General features: G+C 39.1%; 1 protein-coding gene across 2 annotated transcripts in view; it reads left to right on the forward strand.

Annotated features, from left to right (window-relative positions):
- Window positions 1-15,956, forward strand: part of LOC126482360 (importin-7) — a 176,881-nt gene that overhangs the window by 97,296 nt on the left and 63,629 nt on the right. For both annotated transcript variants that reach the window (XM_050106440.1, XM_050106442.1), the window contains exon 15: window positions 4,542-4,673. In XM_050106440.1, the coding sequence (XP_049962397.1) occupies window positions 4,542-4,673 (132 nt within the window). The remainder of the gene's footprint in view (window positions 1-4,541; window positions 4,674-15,956) is intronic.

The raw sequence follows: 15,956 nt of genomic DNA on the forward strand, positions 1-15,956 counted from the left end.
CTAGCCTCACAATTCCAAAGCACTTTGACTTCAAAGATTTATCCCCATTTGGGATGCCTTGTAAGGCAAGTTGAAAAAGAGAGGAGGAGAAGTTGATATATACGTGCATGTGATAAACTCTTTCCCTCAAAAAGTTCTCTCCTTCATACCTCCCCTGTGTTACCACAGATGACAGGTCACGGATCTCATTTGTACTAGGATTGCATTACACGTGAGGTGCCTATTTGCTTCCACCACACTGAGTGGAATACATACGTTCTAACTAATGTTCACCAACCTTCAGTCTTCTGTATGTGTTTTCCCCTGTGCAAAAAACAGCACATAGTTCATGAATCCATTATCTTGAGGCTGTAAGAAACCCTTAGCGAGGAACTTATTCACATAATATATTTAAATTTTCAATTATTTTCTTTATATGGGATGCCACTCGCTTTTTATTAGCAGAACACGAGAAACTGCACAAATTACATTCCACTTTATAGTCACAAATAATTTCCACTCTTCAACAAAATAATGGACTGTATATTTCCATAATTTCTATCATGCTGTTCTCGGCTACATGTCCAAATAACCATACATTGCTAATAAAGTCTTGACACAGACTGCGACAAGTGTAGTGATTAATAAAAAAAGAAAAAGAGACCGTTAATGACCGTGAAAAAGGGAAAGAACGAAATGCAAGTCGGACTTTGTATTACAGAAAAGTTATCGGACTTCTTGATTTGGAAAAGCTGTTGTTGGGGTGGTCCTTGTGGCGTTTCTGAGCAAAAGTCAAACCAATTTCCAGTACAAAAATTATTTGGAAGAGGAAAAAAATAGAAAAAAAACAGAGAATAACAAAACGTGATTAACAGGGGGAAAGGGCGTAGATAAGAGTTCATCCTTTACCATGTTAACATGTCTTCTTTTGTGCAGTGTCCAGGTCTTCAAAAATCTCCTACTTCATTTCTGCGTGAAAAGTAATAGCTGCTCCGAAATCTTGCAATCGTCCAGGAATCGCTAATGTATACAAATCAAAAAGTCTTGATAATAAATGCAATGTATTTTATGTTGCTGCTTCCATCCTCTGAATTTCATACAAAATTTCCACAATATGCCTGCACATCAATAAGTGGTTTTTCGACTTTATCAGACCAAGACTAGCTAATAATTTTTTACGTCTGCATTAAGCTTCCGCTCTCGAGAGACAAAAGATGGATGGAAAACAAAAAGAGTTACATTTTTAGTACTTTCCTTTTCTTATATATTTTCTCTGCTGTCGAGCGCTCATACAGCTGCGACGGTATAATTTATATCTGAGGGAACGTGTGTAGCGCGGCGAAATTAAAAGTCCCGCTACACCATCAACATGTCTGTCCTCCAAGGCTGCCCAACCAGCTCTAATCTTACCGCCAAACCACTTCGCCGGCCATTCAAGTTAGGTGCAATCCACAGGTCACCTATCTATCCAAAGATCATTGAAGTGCTTCGTCAGCTTTTTCATTTAGCAGTTGTTTATTATTCTGCTGGTTATTAACACTTGTGAAATAATGGAATGATAGCTTCCTATTGAGAAGTGCTTTAATTTGAAATTCAAGTAAGTATGCTGTTTAGTTTGTCTCATATTAATAACAGATGATCGTCATTGTGGCACGTAACTTCTGAATGCAGCAGCCAATTGTGGGGGAGGACCACAATTTAGGCAGTCTTTATCATTATACCCATACTGAACACACCACCTATCATCGGTACCTCACACCACATCACATCATCATCTTGCCGCTGCTGGCTTTTCTCAACCCCACTAAGATCATCTTGTACCTGAATATGATGATAGGCACCGAAGAGTGTCCTGAACTAGGGTTATGTTTAACTTCTGTATGGCAATTTTTTGAAACTGTATGAACCATTCGTAACACCGAGTATGGATTAAGCACTCATCACTGTTGCCTTCCTGCATAATTTGGTGGGGGGTCTGTAAAGATTTTCCTGAGTTTGATGCAAAATTTAATGCACATGTATTGCTCCTCTAAATCTGCCATCTTGAAATTTGCAAACTGTGTGACACAATGTTCTACACAGTGTAGAACTAAACAATAACTAACAGACATACAACAATGAACTTTTAGCAGTTACACATCAAACACCGTCATGTATAGGGATGCCAACCGCATTTTGCTCCAACACGCTATTGGCATTAAATTAAGATTGTTCCAGAATTTTTTGAACAGACATCATATAAATGATAAATGAATGTTTGCAGTATTTGAATTAGTAGTGTAACAACTTACTGTTTGCCAAAACAGGGACAGTTAGACTGGCTATTGCTAAAATTCTCCTGCCCTGCTGTTCCTAGTTCCTTTAGTCCCTCTCTTACATTGAAACTCTTGCTCTCCAGGAACTAGAGCAGCATGCACAATGCCACCTCAAAAAAAAAAAAAAAAAAAAAAAAAAACGTTCCTGTCCTCCTACCTTGCACTACCACTATCCACCTCTACAACAGTCTCCAAACTCTCCCACATCCCCTCATAGCTGTCAAACTCCACCTTATAGCCGTACTACATTTACCACACCCTTACAAACTCACTCCCACCACCGTACAGAATCCAGAACCTAAACAGACCCGAAACACTGTCATGAATTGAATTGCCTCTCCAAAAACCTTAGTCTCACAGAAGTATCAGTCCTTTCCCAAGGTCTTACCTTTTGCCCCTTTCCAAATTTAATCGTGCCAGACTTCAAGACCTTCTCTCCTCCTGTCAGTCCCTGCAGTGGAAACACTTTTCTGCTACCAACCCTAACAGACTCAACCCATAACAAATGTTGAACCCTGCCTGACGCAGTTCTCCATCCAACTGTGATTCATTCTCAATGCCCCCAAATTACCCATTTTAACTTAACCAAAATTTAAGTTTGAACCTTATGTCACCATCATTCCCCAAATCTCTCAACCTGCAAGCTGACCTTAAATCTACAGAAAGAACCGCAATCCACTTTTAAAAATGGAACCTGACCTCATAATCCTACCTGCTGACAAAGGCTCCATCACTGTGGTTTTGAACTGCAGGGGTTATCTGGTGGAAGAACTCCACCAACTTTGTCCACTTACAAATCCTGCCACAGTGACCCCATTCCAGAAATCCAACAGGATCTTCAGTCTCTCCTCAGATCCTTAGGCCTATCCCAGAACCTGTCTCCTGACTCCCCCTCCCATTACTCCTACCTTGCCCTGCATTTCTACATGCCTCCTAAAATTCATAAACCCAACGACCCAGCATGTCCCATTTTGACCAGTTACTGTGCCCCCACTGAGAGAATATGTGCTCTTGTGGGCCAATACCTTCAGCCAATTACCCGCAACATTTTTCATCTAAAGACACCAACCATTACCTCCACGGTCCTTACTCCTTTATCACACAGTATCCTGCTTGTCACTGTTGATGCCTCTTCACTTTCCACTAATATCCCTAATGTCCATGGCCTTGCCACTATTGAACTCTGTTTTGCAATGCCCAGTGGGTTCCAGACCTACGACCTCCTTCCTGGTCACTACTAACTACATCCTCACTCACAATTACTTTGGCTTTGAAGGCATCGCATACAAACACACAGTATGGCAATTGACACCTACACAGCACCATCCTCTGCCAACTTATTCTTGGGCCGTCTCATGGAATCCTTTCTAACCACCCAGAATCGCAAATCCCACATCTGGTTTAGATTCATTGATGACATTTTCTTGATCTGGATCAAGGATCAGGACACCCTATCCACATTTGTCCAGAACTTTGATGCCTCCCTCATTTGCTTCACCTGGCCCTCCTCAACCCAAAAAGCCACCTTCCTCAGTGTCGACCTCCACCTCAGTGATGACTACATCAGTACCTCCATCCATATGAAACCTACCCACCTTCAGCAAAACCTCCACTTCGACAACTGCCACCTATTCCATATCACGAAGTACTTTCCATACAGCCTAGCCATCTATGGTTCTTGCATTGTTAGTGACAAGCAGTCCCCCTCAAAATATGCCAGGAGTATCACTAAGGCCATCACAGACCGAAATTACCCTCTGAACCTGTCTCCCATGCCTTACCTCTCCTGTCACCCACCACCTGACGGAGTCCCACCGTCTGACCAAGAAGTAAGATTTCCCTCTTGACTTGGTAACACGTCCAACTGAATCCCCCCTCTCCCCCCTCTGCCCCCCTCTCCCCTAGGAGTTGCATATCTCTGCTTGCTAGTGTTAGTATTACCTTCTGGAAGAGTAACTCTCAAATGATGAGACTTGTAGATTTATTCTTTCTACTGATGAGTAATTCTATTGAATTTGTTTAGTGTACTTCTGAAATTTATGGTCGCAGTGAGCTTTAAGGTAAATTGAAGTTGGAAATATGTAATTCTTTTGAACTGTTCACTTCTACTACAACAAACAAGATTTGACTGTTTTTTAAATCTTTATATTTGCCATAAAAATGTTACTAGCTTTTGGATGTTACGTGTAGCAAGGTGCCTACAGACATTGTTGGTTATCTTTTTACAAGCTGTATTGTACTTTTCAGGTTTTCCAGAAGGATGGATTTGATTACTTTACTGATATGATGCCAGCTCTGCATAATTACGTAACTGTAGACACAGCTACTTTCCTCTCCAATGAAAATTATGTGCTTGCAATGTACAACATGTGCAAGGCTGTAAGTAATTCTACGGTTATAAATCCGTATAGCATGTGCATTTGGATACAATTTACAGTAGTAATTTTGGAAATTTTATTAACAGAAGACAAGGAATTGAATAGCCTTAACGTATCACTCATTTTATATGACTTACATAAATTTATGTAACAAATTGCTGGTTAGTGCTCAGAGAAAGGGATGTTCATTGCATTTATAGTCTTTATTCAGACAAAATGTGAAAGATCTGTCACCATTATTTGTTTCATGAAAGATGTTTTAACTGCCTCCTTTTATCGATAGTTTTTCCTCAACACTCGTGTATTATTTCCTTTTTTAAGGTATGACTAGTGTGTAGAAATGTGTAGTTCTCTGTTTAAATATCTTTTATAGCCAGTTTACACCACAAATGCACATAATCAAATTTCATTCCTAATAGTGCGGTGCCACAACTTGAAACAGGGCAGGTGCAGAGTCCAACATTACATTAACAGCAGTCATATGGTCGGGCTCATTTCATGATCTACCTGCTGTGGAATGATTCATAAGAATTATTAGTTTATCCATGTCTGGATGATGCTGATGCTGTTGTTCATTTAATGAAAAGCCATTCCAGGTGCATTTTTAGAAATTTATTAAACTCGCATGACTGATTTTGGCCTTCATATTAGGCCATTATCAAGTGTATTGGAAACAGCCAAATGTTAATACATAATATGATGGGCATATAGATAGATTTGTTTTTTGTAGTAGAAGATGAGACACAACGCTTATGTTTGTACAGTGAAAGTGCAGAAATAATACATAATTTTCGTTTTGCTGTCTGAAAGCAATGTCTAATGATAACAGTACTGGTCAAGTGGATTTAAAAGAGCCCAGTGAAATCCAGAGAAAAATGGATGTGCTGTAATTATAAAAACATACAATAAAAAAATGTTAACATACTTTAGTTTAAGAATTATATTCTGCATGTTTCAAAATTATGATTCTATAATTTTTAAATAAAAGGTGAAATGAATTATTTGGGATTAATAAATTTGTTAAACACTTGCAATGAACAAGGTGTCAGTCGAGCATAAAGGTATGACCTCCACTGAAAAAAATTTGAACCATCAGAAGCTTTTTAGGCTCTAGCATAGCTTGGCGCATCATTGACTACGTGCTAAAGTATTTAAACAGATGACTAGCTAATTTCACTGCCGAATTCCTACGCAAATTTTGTAGCTGGTAATGGCAGTCTGAGCAGTCTGTTCATTGCTGAAGGCCTTTTTATAAGGAGCATTATGGTATGATATGGCTGGAATAATGACGGAAGATTGAGGCTTATGATAAATGCCAAAAACCTGTCCGTTTTCATTCATGGTGATTAAAAGATCTAAGGAATTGTTACTGTGTGTCCTGCTGGTGCTCAACTGTAAAAACTTTGTCAGTGCAGCTACCTTTGCCTTACACGTAAGGTGGCACCACGTAACTGCGAGTATGGTGGAGCCATCTATTGGTAGAGAGACAGATGTGTGCGCACTGTGTGGTGTTGCATAGTGTCAGTGTGGTTTCATCCCAAACAGAAGGTGGTCACACAAGTTATCGTCCACTACCGTACATGCAGGCGAGTAAGCAGGAGGAGTGATTCAATTTTTGGCAGTGGAGGGAGTTGGAGGTTATGAAATTCATCGACAGATGGAGGCTGTGTATGGTGAGAACAGTCTAAGTGTTGTGGAATGGCACAAATGATACTTTGAGGGTTGCGAGTCACTGGAAGGTGATGCTCATCCGGGACAGGCTCGTCGTGTCATCATCACACCGGAGATGGTTGCGAAAGTGAATGTTTCAGTCTTAGACAACCGCAGAATCACTGTGGACAAGATGCGTTGTTTACTGGGTATTAGCATGGGCATCGCCCAGTCCATAATGCATCAACACTTGAACTTTTAAAAAATCTGTGCATAGTGCGTTCCCTACCAACCGACCGCCGAACAGCGCAATACGTGAATGGCACTGTCTTTGAGTCAACTGCAATGTTATCATGTGGAGGAATACAGCTTTCTGTCGCTTATTGAAAGCAGGCGTCAGAGTAGGCAGTGGAAACATGCAGTTTCACCACCTCCAAAGAAATCAAAGGCCATGCAAACCAGTTCTGGTAAGGTCATGATGACCAGCGTTATCAAGCCTCTTCACAGAACCTTAGACAAGCCATCAAGTTGAAACACCAAGGCATGTTGTCCAGTGGCATTATCCTCCTGCATGATAATGCCCGCCTACGCACGGTCAATGCGCTGAAGACGACATTGCAGCAGTTCTGGTGGGAAATGCTGGAACATCGATCATACAGACCTGACCTATCACCAAGTTAGTTTCACGTATTTGGACCTCTAAAACAAGCTATTCGCGGGCATCAATTCACAACTGATGATGAAGTGTGAGACTGGGTCCAGGCCTGGATCAGACGGCAGCCTACTAGCTTCTTCAAGGATGGAATCGACAGGCTAGTGTCAAAATGGGATAAATGTGCAAACAGTTGTGGTGACTATTTTTGAGTATGTTTACTGTGTATAACTGCATTTTTGAGTTAGTAAAATGGTCACCATTACTAGTGAACGGGTTTCATTTGAATGCCCCTTATACATTTGCGAAATGATCACTTCTTGTTGTGAGCCACGGAGTAAAATGAGAATGTTGTCAACATAATGTTTGCAGTACACTGTACAAGCCCAAAGGCGATGTCTGAAGAATTTGTTTTCCAAGTGATTGGCAAAAATATCTGCCTGTGCCCTTGCCACTGGAGATCCCATAGGTAATCCAGAAATTGGTTGTATGAACTTGTTAAAGATCTAAAACAGCAACTGGAGTGGCTTTTCATTAATTGAACAGCAGTTGTGGAATTAGCATTATCCAGAAGCAGAAAACTAATAATTAGAAAGCCTAACTGAGCAAGACAAGCTGTACTCACCATCAAGACACACACACACACACACACACACACACACACACACACACACACGACTGCAGTCTCAGGCAACTGGAGCCACACTTTTTGTTATGCCTAACGGCGACTCAGCAACTCCGCTATATGGTGAGTGGCAACTTCCCTTTTCATACTGCCAATTAAGTCATAGTTAGGATAAAACAAAGCTCAAGTGCAGCTCACTTAACAGAGTGAAAACATGAAATACTTTGGATAAGAAGTGAAATCATGGATTTTTATAAGGAAAAAGAGCTCTTAAATTTAAGTTTGTACAGCGTTCATTTAATGGTACGTAATTTTTTGACTTTGCTAAAATTTTATCAGCTGTACGATTAAGTAAAATTGACAGCAAATCAAGCTAGCATCTTGGTATAAGAAGAAACTAGACAGACTTTCTATATCTCAAAAATAGGCTTCAAATATGAGGAAGAACCAGAGCCAAAAAAATTAAGAATTTTGCAGTACTCATTAAAAACACCACAATTTTGTTCTCTAATATTTACTTTTAGATAAAGGTGTGTCTGTAAAAGGACTCATTGGCCTTAAGAAATAGCATAACACATTTCAGTTTCTTATTATAAATATTATATCATTTTGTGGTAAATGAAGATTCAAAATGTACAAACCAGGCAAATACGTCTTAAAGAGTGTCTTACTGATGCTTACACTGTTTATATGTTTATCTGTTTAATGCATGTGTTTACACAGGAATTGATGTAGATGGATAAAATATAAGTTCAGTGGAAAACCGTTCCAAATACCAGTTCAGGTTGTGATCTACCTAAACCAACTGAACAGACTAACCACAATATTACTGCAGACAACTAGTTTAGCTCAGTCAAGTTAGCAACAAGTCTCAAATCAAGAGAACCAATGTACATAGGTTTGTTAGGGAAAAAGATAGAAATTCCAAAAGACTTCTTACCTGTAAGATGCAAGGAAGGTGGTTCTCCTATGTATGCATTCAAGCATGATCTAAGACAAGTTTCACTTGTGCCAAAGAAGGGTGGGGTTGTGATTCTAATTTCAGCTATGCATCATGATGAATGTAAAGCTGGTGATACAGATAAGCCAAAAATAATTCCGTAATCTAATCGCACTAAAGGTAGTGTTGATGCCCTAGATGAGAAGTGTGCAAGTATTCAACTGCGCGATGTACTCAGTGGTGGCCAGTTGCATTGTTTTTCTGCATGTTGGACATAATTGGGGTGAATTTGTTTGTCCTTCACAACTCCTCCACAGGCAGCATTGACTCTGCTTCTTTAACTTTTGGAAGGAGCTTGTAAACTCATAGGTGACACCACAGATGGAAAAGCGAGTCAACAACACTGACGTACACTGCAAACATCATGCATCCATTTGCCATGTTTTAGGTGTAGTTTAATCAAGAGCAGAAGTCATTGTAGAAAGATTATAAAACTTGAAAACATCTTCACCTTTAACCCAGAAAACAAAAGGAATGTGCCTTGTGTTTGCCTTTATTGCAAGAAGCCAATATGCTTTGAATGCTCTACAAAAATTTGCAATGAGTCCAAAGATAACTTCTCCAAAGGAATCTAAAAACCTGAAAAGTTCTAGTGTAATTTTTTTAGTTTCTTGCATTTTTGTTACTACACATATAACAAACAAAAAATTAGCAAAAAGTAAAATTTAGAGTGCAGGGTATTTTGCTTTTGTTGCATTTTATGCAGTTCCCTATTTAAAGGCATTCCCCCATCCCATAAAAATAAGCTTTTTAATTTATTTGCATATGTTTATTGTGCAATATAAGTGAAACCTTTTACATAAAAAACTGAATTGTTTCACTGAAATTGCTGGATGCAATGTGTGTGCTCAGTGTGTGGCAAAAAAAATCATCTGGGAAGCTACAGGTTGATACATTACATTAATACTGCATGTGACATACGCTAAAACGATCGCATGTATAAAATTCATTGCCTGCCTGTTATGTGAGTTACATTAGGCAAACTGGAAGAAATTTTAAAATGTGGTATAAGGAACACACGGAATTGAAAAGAAAACAGCATAAATAACAAAGCCACATTCACAGTTCACATTTCACAAGATAGTCACAAGGCACAGTATTGAAAACAATCCTGTAATCCTTCATGCAATGAAGAAGAGCGAGCTACTTTATGGATATTTATGAAGAGAAAAAACTTGTACTCCCGTGAAAAAAGTAAAGGGAAAGGCACTAAATGAGCAATGCATTTTAAGGAGCACCAGTTTATTTGATATCTACTGCCTAGTTATTGACAACGTCCTTTAAAGATTTTCTGCAAGTTCGCAGCTGTAGCTAGTTGTTTGTTTACAAACTTTTCTAAGCAGTTGATGATGGGTCCGAACTGTACTAGTCTCAGTAGTTCCTAATGATTCAAATTTCACTTGTTGAAGGTCATACCTTGCAAGTATTTTACACTTTTAATAATTCCAAATAATTACTTCAGCTTTTATTTTAAAAATGTGCAGTTGTAATTCTGAAACACATCAAAAGTTAAGGACAAGAAAAAGTTGTTTGTTTTATGACCAAAATCGATATTATTTTGTGTCAGATACAATGTTACTTTTTGCGGATTAGTTAATACTTTTGCCAAATTTGTTATTTTTTTTCCTAAATTCGGTGTCTTGTTTTACCACTCTTAGGTGTCGTTTTCTATCAAAGGTGGTGTTGTTTTTGCCAGGTTTGGCATTTCCATGCCAACTTTGGTTTTTATTTTATTTTCCAAACTCAGTGTTGCATTTTAATCAGATCTGATGTTGTTTTGCCAAATTCTGTGTTTTTTATTTCCCAAATTTGGTGTTTTTACACCAAATTTCAGTGATATTTTTGTTGTCACAAAGTTCGTTGTACGGGAAGTGAACCATCAGTTCAAGATTGTACATAGACCTCAGGCATGGGGGGAGATAAGAAGTCAAACTGCAGTTTTAACATTCAATAACTATTGGTTTATTAGTGAACTGCCATCCTCAGATTTATGAAATTTTAATATGACAAAATTAAAAATTTCACAGTATCTTGTAATATATTACAGTATCAATCACTTTGCATTACTGAAGACTTATAACACTATAAAGTGAGTGTAAAAGTGCAAGTACTCACAAATTACATTACTTTTTTGGAAAAAATTCAAGCCTGGTTCACTGATATTCGTGGGAACAAAAATATCTTGTTATTTCACAACAATGAACCCAGCAGTGATGTGGGATGTTGAAGTAAATCGTTCTGAACTGTCCAAGGCTGTAAACATCTGATAGGTTGGTGGAATTTTGTTTGTATCCTCCTCCTCACTTCTTTCTAATGACCCTCCTTGCACCTTGGTCACAGCTTTTGGCATGTCAGATTCTGCATAAGCATATACAGCAACACTGTCACATGCACTAATGAATTGCTAAAAGCCAATCCTAGGGTTCAGTGTCTTGCAGAACTGTCGGTTCATCAGGTGAAGTGGCATAGGCTAACTATTGGATATCTTCAGTGTTTCTGCGTTTCCAGACCCTGTTGTTAAAGCACTTCTATATATGATGTAGCGACACAGAGTGCCAGGCTGCTGCGATGTCTTTTATTGTCGAGCAGATTCCAAATTGAGGTTGCAGTATTGTTTTCAGCAGCTCGAATTGCAGCATCTACAAATCACTTACAATAAGCTCTCTTCATGAGAGAAGTGATGCCTTGCTCCAAGGGAAGAAGGCAGCTTGTTGAATTTGGTAATAACTGGATCTTTATGTTGCTTAGATTCATATCCTGTATGTTATGGGCAGTACATATGTCCACTGGAAGACGAACATGTCTGTCTTGAGCAACCATTTGACTGTTCGGATTAAGCACTTGTAAAGTCATGTGTAGTCAGTTAGACCTTGCTTATGATGAGAGTAAATTCAAGGTAAGGTGTCCACATTTATGTTTGTAAAACAACACTTTCTCGGGTATATTAATGACCCAAGGACGAAACTTCTTGCTGCCATTCGCATTACATACAAGGGCAGCAATTACACATTGTTTGCTGTCTGCTCCACTGTACAAATTATCACATTTTATCTTCAGGATGGAACTTGGAAAAAATTTGTAGAAAAGCCCAGTTTCAGCCATATCGAACACATCACATGAAGTGTACTTTTCCCTCATTCGATCGTATTCATGCAATCGACTGTTCGCACTTTCTTTATCAGGTTTATTTGCTTCACCACAAATTTGTATAGATGAAATTGAATGTCCCTTTTGGAGCCAATACAGCCAACCAGCAGAACATCTGAAGTCTTCAATGCCTGTGTTTTTGACAGTATCATTTGTTTTTGACTGAATCATTCTGGCACTTAAAGGTATGTTGGATGCACATACGTGATTGAACCATTTCTAGCCGTAATGTCGCAGTGTCTTCATACTTAGCGCTACAAAGTCGTTTAGACTTGTTTCTTGAACCTGATACAGCAGCATTGATGGTTTTTCTCTCTCTCAATTATCGTAGATAATGTAGATTTGGGAATTCCCAGTTGCTCTACAGTTGCTGTTTTCTTTGTACCGTGGTCCACTTCATCTAGAATCTTAAGCTTTACCTGTATAATAAAAGCTGTCTGTTTCCTCTTTGCCAATTTTTCTAAATGTTACTGAATTTATTTAAATGTACTGTACATGCTACTTATTGAGGTGATAATCATGGCCGCTGATGTACAGTACGTTAAAAATGTGTCCGCAATGGGTAGTTAGCTTTTTTTCCTTGCAATCATTTTGGAAAAAAATTAACTCTTGAAAAATTGTAACTTTCGAAGTTTGTGTTACAATGAAATTTAATTACGCTAGGGACTGAAAAAGAGCTCGTAATTTGCATTACCTGAAATTTATGTTAACCGATAAAACTTCCCATAAGAAGTAATGTATTCCTGCTGGGATCAATATTATTAATTTTTTTTCCCCTTTATCCATGAGTTCATCTTAAGCGAGTTTGTGTTAACGGGACTATACTGAATTAAGTTTTCATATTTTTCATTTTTATAACATGCCCATTTTTCTCGTTGTCATTGGGTGCAAAATGTTTCTTAAATCTATTTGACTTTTTTACTGTTTGATAACTTACTATTTCTGTTTTATCTGAAAAACATTCAGTGTAATTGTGAAACACATCAGAAAACTCTTTCTAACCTAAACCATATTAACAGTTTTTAAATACTGGCTTTTACGGTTTTTATAATTATGACACACACAGTTAACTTGCGATTGTATCAATATTTTGCATTTTGATACACCTGATTATGGTCTAATACAGAGGCTGAAAATGGTCATGTGAACTTAATCAAGTTCTAAAAAAGAAACTGGAGCAACTTTTCATTAATTAGTAACAACACAATCCATGAAAATATGATGAACATATGCCGGAACTCAACTCTTAAAACAGTCTATAGTCTCACCACTATTTGCAGATGACATGTAATTTGAGTCATCGTCAAGTAATTAGTTTTCATCATCTACAGACTTGGCAAGGACTTTGTAAATCATTTCCACCAAACATTCTTCCTCTTCACTGCACATAAAACTCATAAAACAATTTGAATGCCAGCAAACACCTACAAAGCAAGCAACAATAACAGAGGCTTCAGAAACCTTGATTTTTCCAGTGATGTCAGTACTGCCCTCTAGGGGTCACAGTAGGATTTATGGTGTTTGCAGACTTCGTACATTTGTGGGAGCTATAAATATACTTTCAGCACCTCAGAAAATTGTCGTAACTGGCATGATGTAACATTACATCCACTGCCTATTCCCATTCTTGCAATCGCCGTAATCGGCTGCATGCAAAGTGTTAATGCAATCTCGATTTTCGAGGACATGAATACTTAAAATACTAATAAGAAGTTTCAGAAATAGCCTCTTCATTTCTTGTCATTGATTGCTGTTGTAATTAGATATAAGTGCAACACGACAAATAGACTGAACGCAACTTTATTTCACGGTACCATTAACATCTGGAACACAGTATGTAAGAAAGATTCTGCAGCAAGACATATAGAGAACTGAGGCTGAGTGTAGCTCAGCTAGTCTAAAGTAGACTGGGGCCCATGGTGGGCCCTGACAGTCTCTCTCTCTCTCTCTCTCTCTCTCTCTCTCTCTCTCACACACACACACACACACACACACACACACACACACACACACACACACACACACACACACACCTACCCGAGGCCCCTCTGTGGATGACAGCACTGCAGCACGCATGGCCTTTTGAAAGTACGCACACACATCACTGCATTCCTTCTCTCTTAGGGAGATCAGACTCTTGAGAGGCCCTTGCTGTCCTACTCATCTGTTGGGCTCTTGCTAAGCTGGTATGCTGCAGTGGGAGCGTACAGTCTGAAGTGCTTCGGGCATGGACTTCCCATGTCAAACCATATGGCAACATCGGAAATGCTGATGAGGTGTAGCAGTGTCGTTGACTGGCGCTCATGGAGTAGCTCCACCAGCCTCCTCGCCAAATGACTTGAGACAATACAAGGAGAGCAACTGATCTAAGGCAGCATGTACTTTTTAATCTGACTTTTGAACATTTGCACTAGGCATTCCGCCTCACCGTTAGATTGTGAATGGAATGGTGGGACAAGGATGTGATGGATACCACAGAAATCGCAAAATGCCAAAAACTCTTGCGACGAAAATTGTGGACAATTATTGGACACTAACATCATGGGCAAGCCTTAGAGTGAAAAGTTTTAGATGGTGGCAGTTATGGATGTGGAAATTCAATGAACGATGTACAGGAAACTAGAATATGTGTCAGTGACCAACGGCCAATATGCGTTGAGAAAGGGGCCAACAAAATCCACTTGCATACAGTCCTATTTATGCAATGGTGGCGACCAAGAAGACAGTGAAGCCCGGGGAGCTGCTTGGTGCATCACACAGTGTGAACAGGAGGCAACGGGGCATGTACCATCACTGTCCAAACTGGGCCAAAACATGTCAACGGGCCAACACTTTTGTGCGTGATACACCCCAATGATTTGCATGTAATGTACGGAGAACCTTTGAATGAAGCACTGAGATCACTATCCAAGGGGCAGCATGGTCCGTGTCTAAAAGCAGAACACTAGCCAAAAAAGAGAATATGTCAAAAGATGTGACAATTATGGAGGGGATCAGAGACACAAGAAGGTGGTGAGTCTGGCCAACCATGTTGTACGAATGTTACAACCTTCAGCAAAACGAGATTCAAAGCTATGTCCTTCGCGATCCCTGTGTTGGTCGCAGGAAAACCATCAACTTTGTGCTGTGCCGCGACATCAATTTCAAAACAAAGCAATTCCTCCTGATCAGATCCTGGGTCGTGACCAGCCAGCAGGCGAGACAAAGCATCGGCATTTGCACATTGATTCATAGGGCAGAAATGAATCTCGTAGTTGTAATGCGAAAGGAAAAGAGCCTAACATTGAATGTGATGTGATGCTTTATCTGGTAATGATGCAGTAGGACTGAATAAGAAAACCAATGATTCGTGATTGGTGACCAGGTAGAATTTGGTACTGTAGAGAAAAAGATGGAATTTCTTCATAGCATATACAATAGTCGACGCTTTCTTTTCTATCTGAGAGTACGTAGTTTGAGCAGGAGTCATCAGTTATTAGGCATAAGCCATAGCCTACTCAGAGAGCCATTGGGATATCTATGAGTAGGGACCGGAAAGTGTAGGATCTAGTTTTTGCGAAATTCGTATCTCTCTCTCTCTCTCTCTCTCTCCTTTTTTTTTTTTTTCATGCAACCTATGTGAGAACAAACAAAGCCATAGGCCAAAGGCAAGCAGGGTATTGTTAATGACATAGTTCAGGCCCGACCTCTAGTGATATTCAATGCAACCACAGTTCAAAATATCTGCACCTAAATTTCCACCTTAAGTGTCTGCATTATACCATTTTTTCAGCTTTAGCTAACAAACAAGCATAGATGTTTCTTTGGAAATCTTGGGTCCCACAGTTGAGTACTGCATTGCATTACACAGTGTGTATTTTAAATTGACCATTCAACCACCCACGTTTATCATGGCATCAGATCACTGAGTGCATTGGTGCAGCGTTGCATTCATACACTTTTTATTTTCCAAACTGGTTCTTAGGCAGTTTATCTTTCCAAACTGGGCTTTACCAGGTGATGTACGATACCAGTAACTGAAAATCGGTTAAGTTTTCAATATTTATATGCAGAAAATAAAGCTATTTCAAACTGTCTACGATAAAATAGTTCATCTGGATACATTCTGCTCTGAAATAGCATCGATTAAGTAATTTCGCATTTTGGGGCAGAATTTCAATGTTTCATATTTGACGACATAGCACTGCTGTATGTGCCTTTAGAAAATCTT

This window comes from Schistocerca serialis, chromosome 5 (genome assembly GCF_023864345.2).
Source record: "Schistocerca serialis cubense isolate TAMUIC-IGC-003099 chromosome 5, iqSchSeri2.2, whole genome shotgun sequence".
NCBI classification, from domain to species: domain Eukaryota; kingdom Metazoa; phylum Arthropoda; class Insecta; order Orthoptera; family Acrididae; genus Schistocerca; species Schistocerca serialis.